The 15,824-nt window shown below is 35.2% G+C and overlaps 2 protein-coding genes across 2 annotated transcripts in view; both read right to left on the bottom strand.

Annotated features, from left to right (window-relative positions):
- The window catches only part of Smp_140640 (hypothetical protein), a gene marked incomplete at both ends in the record, with an annotated part of 24,282 nt that extends 21,279 nt beyond the window's left edge, over positions 1–3,003 (bottom strand). The window contains 2 exons of the mRNA XM_018795483.1: positions 639–799; positions 2,800–3,003. Coding sequence (XP_018649792.1) covers positions 639–799; positions 2,800–3,003 — 365 coding nt within the window. The remainder of the gene's footprint in view (positions 1–638; positions 800–2,799) is intronic.
- A 6,634-nt stretch (positions 3,004–9,637) lies between these two features.
- Positions 9,638–15,167, bottom strand: Smp_140630 (hypothetical protein; the record flags this gene model as incomplete). The annotated part of the gene is made up of 3 exons (XM_018795482.1): positions 9,638–9,756; positions 11,329–11,451; positions 14,924–15,167. 3 exons carry the CDS (start codon positions 15,165–15,167, stop codon positions 9,638–9,640), a joined length of 486 nt encoding a protein of 161 aa, XP_018649791.1.
- Positions 15,168–15,824: the final 657 nt, after the last annotated feature.

The raw sequence follows: 15,824 nt of genomic DNA, 5'->3' as shown, positions 1-15,824 counted from the left end.
ACACATAGATATTGTACAAAGAGGCACCAGATACATATGCGCCATACAAATCTCATTTGATTTGTGTGAGGGCTGTGATACTGCTCGGGTGCCCAAATCGAAGCAGGTGGTTTTCTTAGGGGTCCACACTCAGAGTCTTTGACCTAAAGATCTAATCCACAAGGTAGTGGAGCATCGTGAGGAGATGCAGTCCCATGATAGCCGGTGACCAATGATTGATTCATACGCCATTCGTTCCTTCAGGATACTGGAGCCCATATGCACCATTGGTTTGGAATCAGGGTTTTCCAACTCCCCTAGGTGGACCCTCCTTCGCTTTTCGTCCTCTCAATTTCGTAAATAACACCCCCGCCATGAGAAGGCAATGAGTAGGACTTTCCTGGCAGAGGCTATATACGCGTGGCCATATGAGAGCATTTCGAGAGGGAGAGCGAACTCTCTTCACTTTCGGCCGTACCAGGGCATTAGGGGGCAGATACAGTGAAATTATTAAGCTTGATAGATGGTTCAAACACGCTTTAGCAGTTCAACGTTTGACATAATAAAATATTATGTAAGTGATACAAATAGAAACTCCAAGAAATTTCAACTTATGATTTGAAATGAATTGTAGAAAAAACACACACCATAAAACTAACCTTGAATATTTACAATTCTTAGCTACTTGATCTAAACAAACTCGTGCAGTTTGACCGATTAAATCAGAACGTGAAGCAAATGATACAGTTGGAAGTAAACCAATACGTAAGCATTCAGTGAAATGTTGATCAGTATGATTTTTTTCCAGTGACATTAGTAACTGTTAATGTATTCAACTTTTTGGTGTTTTTTTTTTTCAATGAATAGAAAATATTATGAGGTAAATAAGTAGTAAATTATGAAGGATAAACAGGAAAGTATTTTGTACTGGTTGTTTGTATTTAACTCTTTTCCGTAAATTTTTTACATTTGTAGTGGCTGGTACTTTGTTAAGCCCACATAGGTTATTCTAGCTTTCTATACATACCAACTTATTCATTCTTATCAAGCCACATTTTTATCTTGTCAATTATTTGCTTATTAATCCTTGTCGCTTTTACATGATTGTGAGTGTCAGTTGCACACCCTATTCATTACGTGTCTGTAAATTATTTTTGTCTGAATATAAATGTTGAGCTACGCTTGATTCGAACGAGTTGACTCACTCTTCTTCTTCTTCTCCGGTGCGTATCACTTCGTTTCCCTGATTATCAGTTCAGAATAACCAGTGTGGGAAATATAAGTAATCAAAATTTATCCTAGTAGTTGTGTTATTCCGTTATTCTCTAGGGTGAATTAAGTCTATAATTACATACGACGGTTAGCGGCACGCATATTTTGATAACAATCAGCATACAATTTTACTGGAGTCAGATAGTGGGCCACTAAACATTGTCTCAGCAACTACAAAATTCATGAAATCTTTTTATGATCATAATGAGGTTTATTACTCCTTGAATTTGATAAAAATATTTAAGAATTTTGTAGTGTTTTTTCGATTTGTCTTACTAGAATTGATTGATTGAACAATGGACTAATTAAAATATTCTGATTTAGTGTTGAACAGAATAAACAATAGGGGTTTCCTGTGGAGATTTTTAGTAATTTTTATGTATAGTTGAAATTATGAATCAATTGAAGCTGGACCACCATGGAAAACCTGGAAGCACTGAATGGCCATTTCGTCCTATGGTGAGACTCCTCCTCGCGAGGTGGGATCTTGGACACGCATTGCTGAGGAGTCCCACAATAAAACGAAACGGCCGTCCAGTGCTTCCAGGCTCTTCGTGGTGGTTTAGCTTTAATTGACTCATGATTTCAACTATATATAAGAATAGACAATACTTAGAACACTATTGTGATAAGATTCAGTCAATTTCTTCGAATTAAACTACCATTGAAAAAAAGACTGATTATTTGGATAGAGATTGACTTCTTTTGTGGATTACATTTATGTGTGTCCCTATACACACGCATACATAGTACATAATGTATACGCAATAATCCATAGCTTTAAACATCATAATAAAGAATTGTAAATTGGTAGTAATTTGGAAAAGGAATCAGTATTGTTATTAGTCAATGGCTCATTATAAAGAAATAAGATCAAAAATGAAAAAAAGGAAAGGTTTTTCTCCCAGGAACCTAGGTAATAGATCCAAACTAACGGATCATAAGTTAATGAGTAAACAAAATCACAAATTATTTAATCCTTCCAGTTAATACTACTATATTGATAAAATTGGAATGGAGAATGGAGTGAACTTTGTTTTATTACAAATAGTTGGAGGCAAAATGGTAGGAGTCTTGTGCTGGTTGAAAAAGGGTATTCGCACCGGCACCACCCAGAGATGAAGATTTCACCACCGAGCTATTCATGACTGAGTTACTTAGAGTAACTGACTAATAATAAAAAGCTAATTTCATGTTTTCCAATTCATAGGGCTGATCAGGTTTAATCGACTAAGCTTAGATGTGATATGACATTGATTTATGCTGAGGGGAATTAATAAGTTCAAATATTTCAGTCCTAAAAGTCATTCGTTCAACTGCTATGCTGTCGAAACTCTAGATGATGAAACTTTGAATCCCTTAGGGAGCATCAGCAGCCACTAACTAAAGCTTCTTGACTGTTTTTCCCCTAACCTAACAGATTAACATTGATGGTAAGTAGTTGTAAAATTAATTAATAAATCAAGAAACTAGAATGAAATTATTTCATTACATAGATTTCTATCTATTTAATGTTAAGTAATGAATAAAAAAGCATGTGAAGCTAACCTGTGAAACAGTACAAAACATTTCTAGTAATAAACAGATTGTAATTGAATTCATTTTCACATCTCCAAGTTGATTTATTTCAGATTTTGCAGGATTCTCATTAGAATTTACAGGTGGCCATGATTTATATGTACTTACATTAGACAAATGATTGGTAGATATTCTATCATTTGATAAATGTATTAGCGATGTCGAATAATCCATATCGTAATTATTGTTGTTGGTGGTAATATTGTCACTAGTGGTATTTACATACTTAGATTGACGCGTCGGTAATGTTAATATGTCTCGATCAAAGTATAAACTCATAAGGCTTCTGAAAAGAAACAAAATATATGTAAACACAAAATTTAAATAAATTTCATTGATAATCAAAAGTATTATGTGTCGATTTAAAGAACAATTTTGCGTATTAAGTCTTAAATTATGATAATTATGTAACGGAAGCTTGACGGTACAGTCAAATTTGTTCATTTGAAGTAGACTCGTATTTAAAATAGTAGTGTAATTGTTGAACACTATATCTATAAACTATTTGAGCATAAAGAAACCTGAGATGATTTTAAATCACAAAGGGATGTACGGAAGGTTTGCTTTCTTTCAAAATTGTATGTAACAAAACTAAAAATGGTGACCTGGAGTATGATTTCTAAAAACTATAAGCAACCACCGTTATGTACAGTTAATAGTAAGATAAGATTGTTACCATACTTGAAATCATGAACCGTTTATTAACCAACCATAAAAAAGGAGAACAGTGAGATAATATGTCAGAATTTACCGTCTATCATCATTATCAGTCACAACGTAGAACGTCGTACGTACGTACATCAGTTCGAGTTGCCATACCACATTAGCACAGAAATACAGTTATCGATTCAAATCCCATAGTGGTAGAAGTAGTAAGAGTATAAGCATTATGTGAAAGATTATGGTTTGAAGATGTTATTCGAGGAGTATAATCCAATGAAATAAATTTGAAAAGAGAAAAAAGATAGAGACATGAAGAATCCAGAAGATTAGAATTCGACAGAACATAAAGAGTCGATGCACCTTCGCCATTGCAAACGATTTTGAGTCATGTCATTCAAGGTCTCTAACCATTGGTTGCTATCATTTCGCCGATCCCAACGAGGTAGTCTACACCTACCAACATGGCTCAGTCCACTTGTCAGTAACTTCTTGGATTTGTACCACGTTTTGGTCTGGCCACCCCTATCCTTCTTTCAACCTACTCCTACACCATAAAACACCACACATCGGGGCAGTCGGTGGTTGGACATACGTAGCACGTGTCCCAACCATCTCAAGCTGATGAAGTTTCACTACTTTATCAATCGATTTGCCATCCTCTTCTAGTACACGTTTTCTAACAACTGTATTACTTACCCGGTGGTCCCAGGATATACGATCAATGCTTCGAAGACACCTATGATCGAATACTAGTAGCCTACGAATATCCTCTACTCTTATCGGCCATGGTTCACTACCATAAAGTAGGACGGAACAAACTGCAGCACAGTAAACCCTTCCTTTGTTTGCTAGACGGATATCTCGCCTACGCCATAAATGACACAAGTTGGCAAAAGCTAGACGAGCCTTCTGTATCCGTGCTGAGATTTCGTCACACACCAGACCACAAGGGCTGATGAGACTTCCAAGATAAATGGAGCGGTCAACACGCTCAACTACTTCACTCCCTATCATTAGTTCAGGTGTCGATGCAACCCAATCCTGAAGTAACATTTTGCACTACGAGGGAGAGAATCGCATCCCGAACATCCCTGCATAGTCGCTTATAGTGGTCAGAAGACTCTACATTTTGTCAGCGTCTTCACCGAATAAAACTATGTCGTCGGCGTATTCTAAGTCAACAAGTGAATCTCCCGGTAAAAGTTCAACTCCAGGAGATTGAGATGATGAAAGTGATATCTCTAAAAGCATGTCAACGACAAAGTTAAACAAGAATGGGGAGAGTGGACAGCCCTGACGAACACCACTTGAGGTAACCAATTCTGATGACAGTTCGCCATAAGCTCTAACTCGACCAGTTGTGTTCGAGTAGAGAACCTTTATAAGGTTAATATACTTCTTTGGTACTCCTTTCACTGACAAACACTGCCACAGAACCTCACGATCAATGGAGTCAAATACCGCCTTGAGGTCGAGAAATACTACGATTGTGGGACGTCTGGATGTGTGTCTACGTTCTAGGACCTGACGTAAAGTGAATATCTGGTCTATACAACCACGTCCAGGTCGAAAACCAGACTGGATTTCTCTAGTCTGCTCTTAGCGACCTTTGGTTAGGCGTCGAAGTATTATTGAAGCTAATATTTTAGACATTATATTAGTCAAACTGATTCCTCTGTGATTGTCACAAGAGGACTTTTGTCCTTTTTTATAGACTGGTACAATCCCCGTCTCCACGGGGAGTAACAGGAGTAAGTAAGTAAATATGTATCGCTCTTCTCACTTCCACTTATAACGTAGCTGTAACCATATTGCAATTCTCTTAATTATGTTGATGTATGGTCATGATTTTACTATATATTATTGTATGATAGATTCATAAAATTGAACTGCATAATTAGAAGTTTTCTACCAGTGGTGTTGTGTGCTCTCATGGCTGTCGAGAGAGTAAGCGTGGGAGAACCGCATCTCAAATTATAATCGTTAGGTGTTATTCTTGGTTGTCATCTCACTATCATAATGTCACTGGTTAGTAGAAAGTCATTGGTACTATATAGGTAATCTAAGGCGGAAAAATTAATACTCGGATTAGATTATACAGCAACTCTTCTATAATTACAGTCTAATTACATGGTCTTCAATATAATATCAACCAACCATTGTTTTGTACTTTTTATGTCGTCTCAAGACTACAAACATATAATGCGTTATGTAGCTTTTCAGGTTCACAGAGAGTTAGTTGTTCAAGCGAACAGTATGCAGATGGGTTTTAACTGGAAACCACACTGATTAAATTAACTTTCTATTTTCTAACTCAATGTAATAGATACAGGTATTAGACAAATAAATCAAGTGTAGCTGAAGTTCTGTCAAGTTATTATTTCCCTTCACGCGTACATATCAAATATTCAATCTATATAGTATAATAAAAATAAGCTTACAAACAAAGGTTTTCACGTTCACTCCATGGTATTTTATCTAATATGAAGGAAACAAAAAAGACAAATCAAATGAGATTTTTCTTAAAAAATAAACAAAATAAATTTGAAAACAAAAGCATAGAGAGAAAGGTATATTGTAATTACTAAAAGAATGGTTACTCAGAACAATAGATATTGGGAAACTGAAGTGAATAGTTTCCATATAGATGAGATGACATGGAGTTAATACTTTGTATTCACAGTTGATTAACACATAATATTCTTGATTATAAAAAATGGCGAGAGTCACAACGTACACAAATAGTGAAACATTAATAACCAAGTTATCCTATACATCCTTTTGAAGATCCATAGTCAGTAAGAAATCTAAGCATTAAAAATGGAAATCAGTTACACATAAGTACATTTACAATTCCGGAGAGAGTTACGAGTAATTATTCTGTGATAAGAAGGCAAGAGAACTTTACAATGAGTTCTCAGTTGACCGTAGCTGCTACCTTGATGTGGTAGTTAGTGTTGCCTATCATGATGATCCAAACGAGCTATAGACTGTAACACTTATTCATCTAGGTCCAACTGTGGCGGGGAGGTTGGTCGAAGAAAGGCAGGGCTAAAACCATAAAACTTGCAGTTAGATGGTGGTGTTGTGCTTCTGATTGTACTGGGACGCGATGGTAGTAAGATGTTTACCTCAAACAACCAGTGTCTCCACCAATACTGTCTTCTCATAATAGAAAAGGGGTTGTAAAATGTCATTCCTATAAGTGGTCAGTACACTTGAGTCAGTCAGTCAGCTACAACGTAGGACCAGGCACACATATGCATCGGTCCACGTTGCCATACTTCATTGGCACAACAAGATGAACACCGAATTCATAGTGGTTAATTTAGGATATAGTACCGGAAGAAAGGAAGATATGAAGTAATTTTAATCTCAAGGTTTAAGGGAAGATAAAGAGTGTATACACCTACGCCATTGTGATCGATTCTGAACAGTACACTTAAACCCATAGATTTCTGTTGCCGGCAGTATAGCCTTATAAGTACAGAGCTAATGCAACAAAAATCACCCACAGAAAGGCCGTATGACCGGTCAAAGAACTCTGAGGTTCAGCTACTAAATCGTCAATACGACCCCTGCCTAAGTTTCCTTCCCGCATCCACCAAGAAAAAATATCCTTCCACACTGTGAATACCCAGGAAGTGACAACTTCATTGTAAGTAACTCATTTACCAAATCCAGATTCGTGTACTTAGTTTTAAACCACACTCTACATATGAGGGCTAGTGATAATAGCTGGCTTCACAAACCGAAGTAGGAGGAGCGGGATTTAAACCTGAAACTTAGAGGTTGAAAGTTGAGCAACATAACGACTGAGCCACCGCTCCGCCTACCACTTCTATACCTCTAAAAAAAGACATTCCATGAGTCCTCAACAATACAAAAGAAAAGTAACTAAGGAAAATATCACTGATTGGCTTTCATTGCTTTTAGGACGTCAGATCTCCCTACGCTTGGAGGTCATGTGTTCGAAACTGAGTATACTGATTTGTATCATTTCGTTTTGTTTTGCATGTTCTACTTAGAATATCAAGTTTTTTCATAATTCCTCTTCACCCTGTGTTAGTGGTCATTTATTTATTAATTTGAACACATAAACATTAGTACAGATGGGCACCAAATACATATGCTCCATACAATAACAATGGAGCCAGTAGTAGTTATCATTGATTTGTGTGAGGGCTTGGATACTGCCTGGGTGCCCAAATCGAAGCAGGTGGTTTTCTTAAGAGTCAACTCGCCGAGACTTTGACGAAAGGGTCCATTCCACAAGGCAGTGGGACAACTTTAGGAGATGCAGTTCCATTTACAGTCCTATGTACACCAGTGGTTTGTCGTCAGGATTTCCCAACTCCCCTAGATGAACTCTCCATATCCACTAACTCGGTTAAAGCGCCGCACATTCGCTTTCCGTCCTCTCAATTTCGTAAACAATACCCCCGCCGCAAGAAGGCAGTGAGTAGGACTTCCCTGACAGTGGCTGTATACGCGTGGCCATGTGAGAGCATTCCGAGAGGGAGAGCTGACTCTCCCCACCCTTTACCTTACCAGGGCATTTGGGGGCCTGTTTGTGGCTGATTTTTGGACGGTAGTGTGATAGTTGTCGTTATCGATTTACGCAACAGAACCAGTCGTATCAGAGTAACTCAGTCGTTACTAATGCCGCAGGTATTGTAGACCCATACAGAACCCCAAACACACCTCGTTCATTCACCTAATGATTATTCAGTCAGTCAGTCAGCTACAACATAGGACCGGGAAGATATATGCATCGGACCAAGTTGCCAAACCTCATTAGCACAACGAGATGAACACAGAATTCATAGAAGTAGTTACTTCGATGGTAGTAATATATAAAAGATTGTGTATAAGGATATAGTACGGGAAGAAAGAATTAGTTAGTAGAAAAAAAGATATAAGGCAATTTTAATCTCACGGTTTAAGGGAAGACAGACAGTGTATACACCTATGCTAGTGTGATCGATTCTGAGCTGTCACCCAAAGTCTCCGACCATTGGTTACTATAGTCAAAAGTTATATATAGAAAAACACTCAACAAATTGGTTTTTATTACTAAATGACAAGATACTACAGAAAATAAAATCCTCAGAATAAAATGAACAGATTAGCGAAACATTTTAAATAATTCCAACTTTAGATCCAAAACAAACGTGAACGAGAATAAATCTACCGACAATGTTATACACATTGACTACAATCTAACAAATGCCGCGCAACCACTTACACCACTGTATGTTGGATAGTGTAGGAATAGATAGGAGAGTAGAGTTTATAGCGGAAAAATTGAAGTCCAAATTTAGTAGTAGGGATACCTATGCACATAATTAGCTTTCATTAAATTATGAATCTGTTGTTGTAGTAGTTTGAAATGTAACAACTTGAAAGTAGTATATATTTGTGACAAGTTTTATTTGTTTTCTTTTCACTTAGGCAGTGTATCGAAAGTCGCTCAAGCAGGACTGTTTTTACTCAGATGACCAGTCTGATTTGGACCAGACAACAGTTGAAAACCATGAGGGGAAATATATACGAAGGTCAATAAATAACTTTCGAAACTGAAGATTTAAATGAGGTGAATGTACAAATGTATGTTTCTGGGATTTTACTGATGTAATGAATACTAAACATGTGCACACGCCAGTAGATTCCCCTTTATTAAAAAGTACTTTTAAGGCATAGGGAAAGTTTTTAAATGACAATTTCCGAAATGAAATCACAACTCCACAAGACTAACAAGCGAATCACTTGACAGAACTGCATGGATATGTATAAACTCATTTGTTAAGTCAAATCTTAGGCATTCAGCTTTGAATTACACTGTTTATGTGAAAGTTAACGACGCTAATCAGAGACAAATCAAATAAGAAGGTACGGTTGGACTAAGGGTTATTTGATTGAAAAGGATTTAGACAATAAGTAACCGTTCCTATTTAGAATCTAGTTATAGTTGGACATGATATCTATTTTGAATAAAAGAAGGAAAAAACGTTTTTCGATAAAGACAATACAGACTGAAGTAAGGTAGTAACAATGCTAATATGTAAATGAAAATAAAAACTTCAACTATGAGAGGAATATAAGGATTAAATTGACTACCATCACCAATGGAATAAACTCACCTCTAGAGAATATAACCAGCAATCGCACCTACGATAAGTAGAAGACATGAATTACGTAAACAATTATCACTTTCAGCCATAATATCTCGACATGTATCCAGAAATAAGTCAACTGTTTCTCCTGTAGAAATCAAACGAAACATATGTACTGTGATATCCTTCAAAATATAAACCAATGTAATATGACAACAATTTGGCAAAAAAGTTTGTGCTACAGACAATTACCAGTATTTCCAATGCAGAATGCATAAATAAATGACTGATATGCGAAAGCCTGGATAACAGTTTTGATTCTTCCAAGGTTGATTTCAGCGCAAAAATTTCCATGAATAGAAAAAAGAAATGGTTAGTAAAATCGGAGCACTTGAAGCGTTTTTAGATGGCTTGCTAGTAGTATATAGCGTGCATGATAAAGTTTTGATTTACAACCGATTTTAAGGATATGTGGAAAAAAGGGTGACTGCCATATTTATTAAATCATTAAAAACAATGAGGGAAACAACTACTTTTGATATTCTATGACAGTATTCTTTCCTAATAAAGTATCTAGAGCGAATAAATACTTATTTCGTTTTAATCAACACTAAGGATGTTTTTTTCAAAATAGGAATAAAAGAAGGGATGGTGGCTATCAGTGGAATCCAAGACGCACGTTTCGTCCTACTTAGGAATCGTCAGCTGGATGTGCTTACATCCCAGAGATGATGTGCATTCCGACATTCCAACACTATCAAACATCTCTGGTTATAACGCTTGTGACTTACTGGCAATATCAAGACAATCCGCACATGATATACGTATGCCAATAAGAGACTGATCAATTGCAGTCCTAAACATCATTTGGAAGATTTAAACAACCAATAAAAAAGGAATATGAAATGTCATACGAAAAGTAATGAGATTATTTATACACTACTACCACTACTATTACTGTTGATAATTGATGGAGTGACATTGTAGCATTGGACTAAAACGGCAATCCATTTAATTGAGCCCGATTTTTAGATATAGTTTTAAATATTGATTGGTATATCATTACGCTTTGAGTATTCTTAACTCTCATAACTTATGAAACCCTCGAATTCTTGTAAGATTATTGAGGTGAATTTCTTTATTACAGACTTTAATATCAACAATAAAGGGATAAAAAAGTTTCATTCATCTATATCTACATCTTGTTTACCATGTCATAAAACTGCTGAAAATCCTTACAGGATAAATTAGTTGTCCATTAAAAAGTATGGAAAAATTAGGCTATTTTAGACCATGTATCAACGAAGATTTATTATTATTATTATTATTATTATTATTATTATTATTATTATTAGCCAGATTAATTTACACTAAAAGATGAAATCGATGAAAGAACTATTTCAAAAGTAACAAGCACTACGCAAATACTTCTTCATACTCAGTTGTACATACTGCGAGGCATGCGAGCTCAGGATAGACCCCATATGTAGGCATATAGTACCGGTTTACTAAAAGAATGATATCTAGGTTTTCCTATGTCAGACAATTCGTTTATGCAACTGAATCCATTTACTTATATTGCAATTAGGAAGGAACCCTGGTTACTAATGCATGAGAAATAAGATGATCACTCAAATACAATGACTGTGTAAATTATTGGAGAGTTAAACATACGCACAAAGAGAAAAATCAGTCAAAATTCTATAAAAATATGACATACTTTGAGATGCTATTTTTCCAGCAATAGCCTGAATTAGCATCAATGTCGAATGATCACGAAAATACTGAAATGACTTCCGGAATAAATTACACGGTAGTATAGCGTTTGCGGGAATAAAATGAACTAGCAAAAAAATTTAATGAAGTAAAAAGATAAACGAGATTAAAGTCAGTTGTTCTATTATGAATGTATAATTCCAGAGTTAAGTCTAATGACAAAGTTAGCTACGTTAAGAAGTAATCCAGTACGATGTTGTCAAGTATTAGACTACATACAATCACCAAAATAAGATCAACAGAATTTCAATTCCATTACGTAATTATCAATTGTAAATGGGAATACTGTTAATGAATCTGACAATCACATTATTCAGTGAAAAAACTAGGATATATTGTAATCTAACCGGTCTATAATTTGTTAGCTAAACAAAGAAATTGTGAATGAAATATATTGACCATCATTATCTACTAGAATTAGAGCTGCATACACGTGTAGTAATCAGTGAATAAACGTCTCCATATAAGTGAACCATCAATTCCACAAAATTTGTAAGAGCTTCTTCTAACTCTTAACTGTTCGCGTAATGGACAGTCATCTAATTAGTATTATTATTATCAGAAGGGGTTTTTTGTGGATATTTTAGTAATTTTATAGTTGAAATCACGAGTCAATTGAAGCTAGACAACCATGGAAAACCTGGAAGCACTGGGCGGTCGTTTCGTCCTAATGTGGGACTCTTCAGCAGTGCGCACTTCATTTAGGTGCTTACATTGATAATCCGGTCTCATGGAGAGTTATCACTCGGGTACATTGTATCATTGTTGATTAACATACTATTCATCATACTAACGATCATTATTCATCAAGAAATTAAAAACACTTCCTTTATAGCATTAGTAAGTACCATTGACACGAATACGATTAACTTGTTGAACATTTCAGCAATAAAAGCATCTACCCCACAGCTTATAAGGTTATCGACCAAAATTTTCGAACATTTGACGTATATACTTCAAACAGTGGTAAACAGTTGTTAAAAGGTGGTTTTGGAGTAATAAATATTGAAATATGTATGAAGGGTTTGTGGGAATTATTAGGATTGAACTCGGAATATCGAGGTCTCGTGACGAGCTCTTAAACTTTAGAGTGATGAATTAGCATCCAACAGTGTACATGTTTAACTTCAATCAATATGAGATATTGAGCAACCAACTTTCAATGTCGGTGGTGTATGACTGCCACACAGTCTGTGGTGTAAACCATAAAATAAAAATGTGTATTGCAGATACAAACAACGAAAACTGCTTGTTTTCATTTCAACCATTTGAATACCTCAAACAAAAAGAATAACATATGAAACGTATAGTGGATATTTGGATATGAAGCTTCATTTATTCTTTTTACTTACCAGAACTATGATTGTAATTGAGTGGCAACAAATAGATTAGTTCTTGCAACTCAACAGAACTAAAATTAAAGTTCAAAAACTTGGCCAAGGCAGAACAAAAGCGATGAAAAGTTTCAGATGAATGAACAAAAGTACAAATATCCTGAGGATCTGAATCAAGTACAGACAAAAAGCAAAAACAAAACACTGACGTTTCTAATCGTTAGACACGAAGAAAGTGTAAAATACAGAAACATTTTGACAGATTAATCGTTTAGTTACAGTGAAATAGACGGTCTTGTTACTCCAGCACTAAACTGATAATAAGTCTATCACTGTTTGAAATATTTAAGACATTACAGAGTATCGAACAGACATCAAAATGCTAACTAGAAACAATGTAACTATGGAGGGTTTATGGAGATTTTCAAAATTTCACTGGTGGGAGGGTCGTGAATGGACACTCATGAAGAGTCCCGTACTAAAATGAAACACTTGTCCAATGCCTCTTGTTTTTCCAAAGTTGTTTAACTAAGATCAGTTCGTGATGTTAACTATAAAAATCATATTTGCACGGAAGTAAACATGTATTCTTAATGGGTTTCTTGATCATTATTGTGAGATGATTTACTGGATTCAACTGATTAAAATATTTACAGTTATGATGAATAGCATGTAAATAGTAACAATGAGTTAGTTTTTCGAATTCCTTTAGGGTACCATTTGTTTGTGTACCACTCACACTTTCTCATAAATAAAATGATGTTATAAGGAATTATAAAGTGTTGACATGGGTATTTAAAGAACAAATAGGACAAATCAAATAAAAATACTGTAGTTAGGGGACTTTATCTATCAACTGTATTACGTTAAATATAAAACATGGACAATATTAAATTACCTAAAACATTTAAGTGACCAAGGATTGTTCTTAATCGCTTCTGCAGTTGTGATTCATCTGAAAATTATTCAATTAGAAGGCAATATTAATTGGTATTTACGCTATAGATGTAGTCAGCAATGAGGAATCAATAAAATTAGTTAGATAAGGTAATAGTGTAAAAGCTTATGTATTAATTTGCAGGTTATATATGCTATGCTATGATTTACTGCATTACCTGTCTGACTAGCCGAAGTACATTGAGATAGACTCATTGATAAAGTGATCTAACATTAAGTACTGAAATGATTGACGTGAAGTTTTGTTAATAATCATGAAATTAAAACTATCCCATAATTCCTCTTAAATAATCCCAATAAAATTCGGCATTAGTTTCAAATTGTTCATTATTCCGTAAGAATATCATCTGAGTCACAAAAGAGATGTTGAAATCTACTAGATAGATTCGAGAGCATTGACTAAAGACCACTACGTCAATTATCGATGAATTTATGGATTCCAGATTACTTTCGGTGATAATAATCAGTAGACAGATAATAGGGTAAACAACCGGAAGCCTAGCACAAATGTGCATCAGTGAAAACAAAGAATAGTTATTTTGGTTACTCTAACTAGAAAACCTGCAAATTCTTAGAGTGACAATTAGTGAGTAGAAGATATAATCTAATAGTTGAGAATATAAAAATCATGTAAAAAATACAAAAAATCAAGTACGAATGTGATAGCATATTTCGATCTAAGTGACACCACACTAACATAATAACTCGGGGAAAAAAGTTATTTTATAACTAATTATTTTATTGGGTTAAATTACAATTTAATAACTACGGAGACTGAGAACCTCAAGCTGATTTTAAAATGGGTTTTGAGCGCCTACCGATGAAATATAGAACTGTATACAAGAAACCTCCATTACTGACACGCGATCTTTATCATTTCAGTCACATAGATTAGGTACTCATAAGTAAAACACATAGTTATGGGTTGAGCTCTACTTAACGTCGGTATTAAGATATTTTGTGTTATTCAGTCATATCCAACAATCGCGAACTAAAAATTATTACATACATTTGTGTGTGGTCAACGATTCTCAAGATCGGTCATGTATATTGTGATTCAATGAAATGTAGGAAGCCTAGGAAAACGTTAACTCAAAGCCAAAACAAGAATGATCTAACAAGCAAAAATGACGTTTCCCAACAATAGTGATTTTGAACATAATTCAGGTTGTAAAATGAAAATTATGGAGTCTAACAAGTGTCAGATATTATTGTAAGTTGAAAGCAATTCTTTATACGTAAACTTACCTAGAAGACTGAATAGTTGACCCAAAAGAAAGTTTACTTGTTCTGTTAAAGAATCAAAACCAGCCTTTCTTATTAATTCATGACCGAAAAGATTGGTAAGTGATTTAGGAACTACAAGAGAGTTCACATTCCTTTCATGAATTGTGGTGAAATCACTCAATAACTTTTGGGCTAGAAAACTACTTTCTTTGAGAGAAGTTTGGTTTAATATCGAATTTCTTAAAGATGATTGTGAAGCTAACATCAGCAGACCAGAAACTACAGTGTATCTAAGGTGCTGACTTTCTCCAATATTAATCAGTGAATGACATTTTAGTAGTAATACACCCAGCCAGTGTGCAAACGCAACAGACAGTCCTACATTTCTGTCTACATCTAGCTCCAGCTGAGTGTGGATTACACTATCGACAGTTTTTGAGACCAAAGACGTTATGTGAGATTGAGTTGTTTTGAACCACTCGGAAGTAGAAAGTTCGCACTCTGTTGTAGACTTTGCTGAAACGAAATAAAATATGCTTTTGTAGATGACAAACAATCTAAACACAGAAGCATTACAAATAACTGAAGAGGATGTAACATGTTATTAACTATCATCATAAGTTTAAAACGAAAGTCGATATAAGGTAATTTACATGGGGAACTTAATCCCAACAGTAGCCGGTACCTTGACGTGGCGGCTGGCCTTGTACATCGTGACGATCGAATTGGACTATGTTGACTAAAGCACTTGTTCCTTCAGATCTTAGCATATTAAGTACGTTGGTTGCAGAATAGTAAGACTAAAAGCAGCAACTTAGGGTTAGGAGACGAAGTCGTACTGCTGACTATACAGGGGTATGACACTCGTAAGGTTATCCCCTCAAATAATTAACATTTATAGTGGTCGATAAGTGTTATGTCC

Source organism: Schistosoma mansoni, chromosome 2 (assembly GCF_000237925.1).
Source record: "Schistosoma mansoni strain Puerto Rico chromosome 2, complete genome".
NCBI classification, from domain to species: Eukaryota; Metazoa; Platyhelminthes; class Trematoda; order Strigeidida; family Schistosomatidae; genus Schistosoma; species Schistosoma mansoni.
Note: the sequence above shows the minus strand (reverse complement) of the source record. Positions and strands in the feature narration are given on the sequence as shown.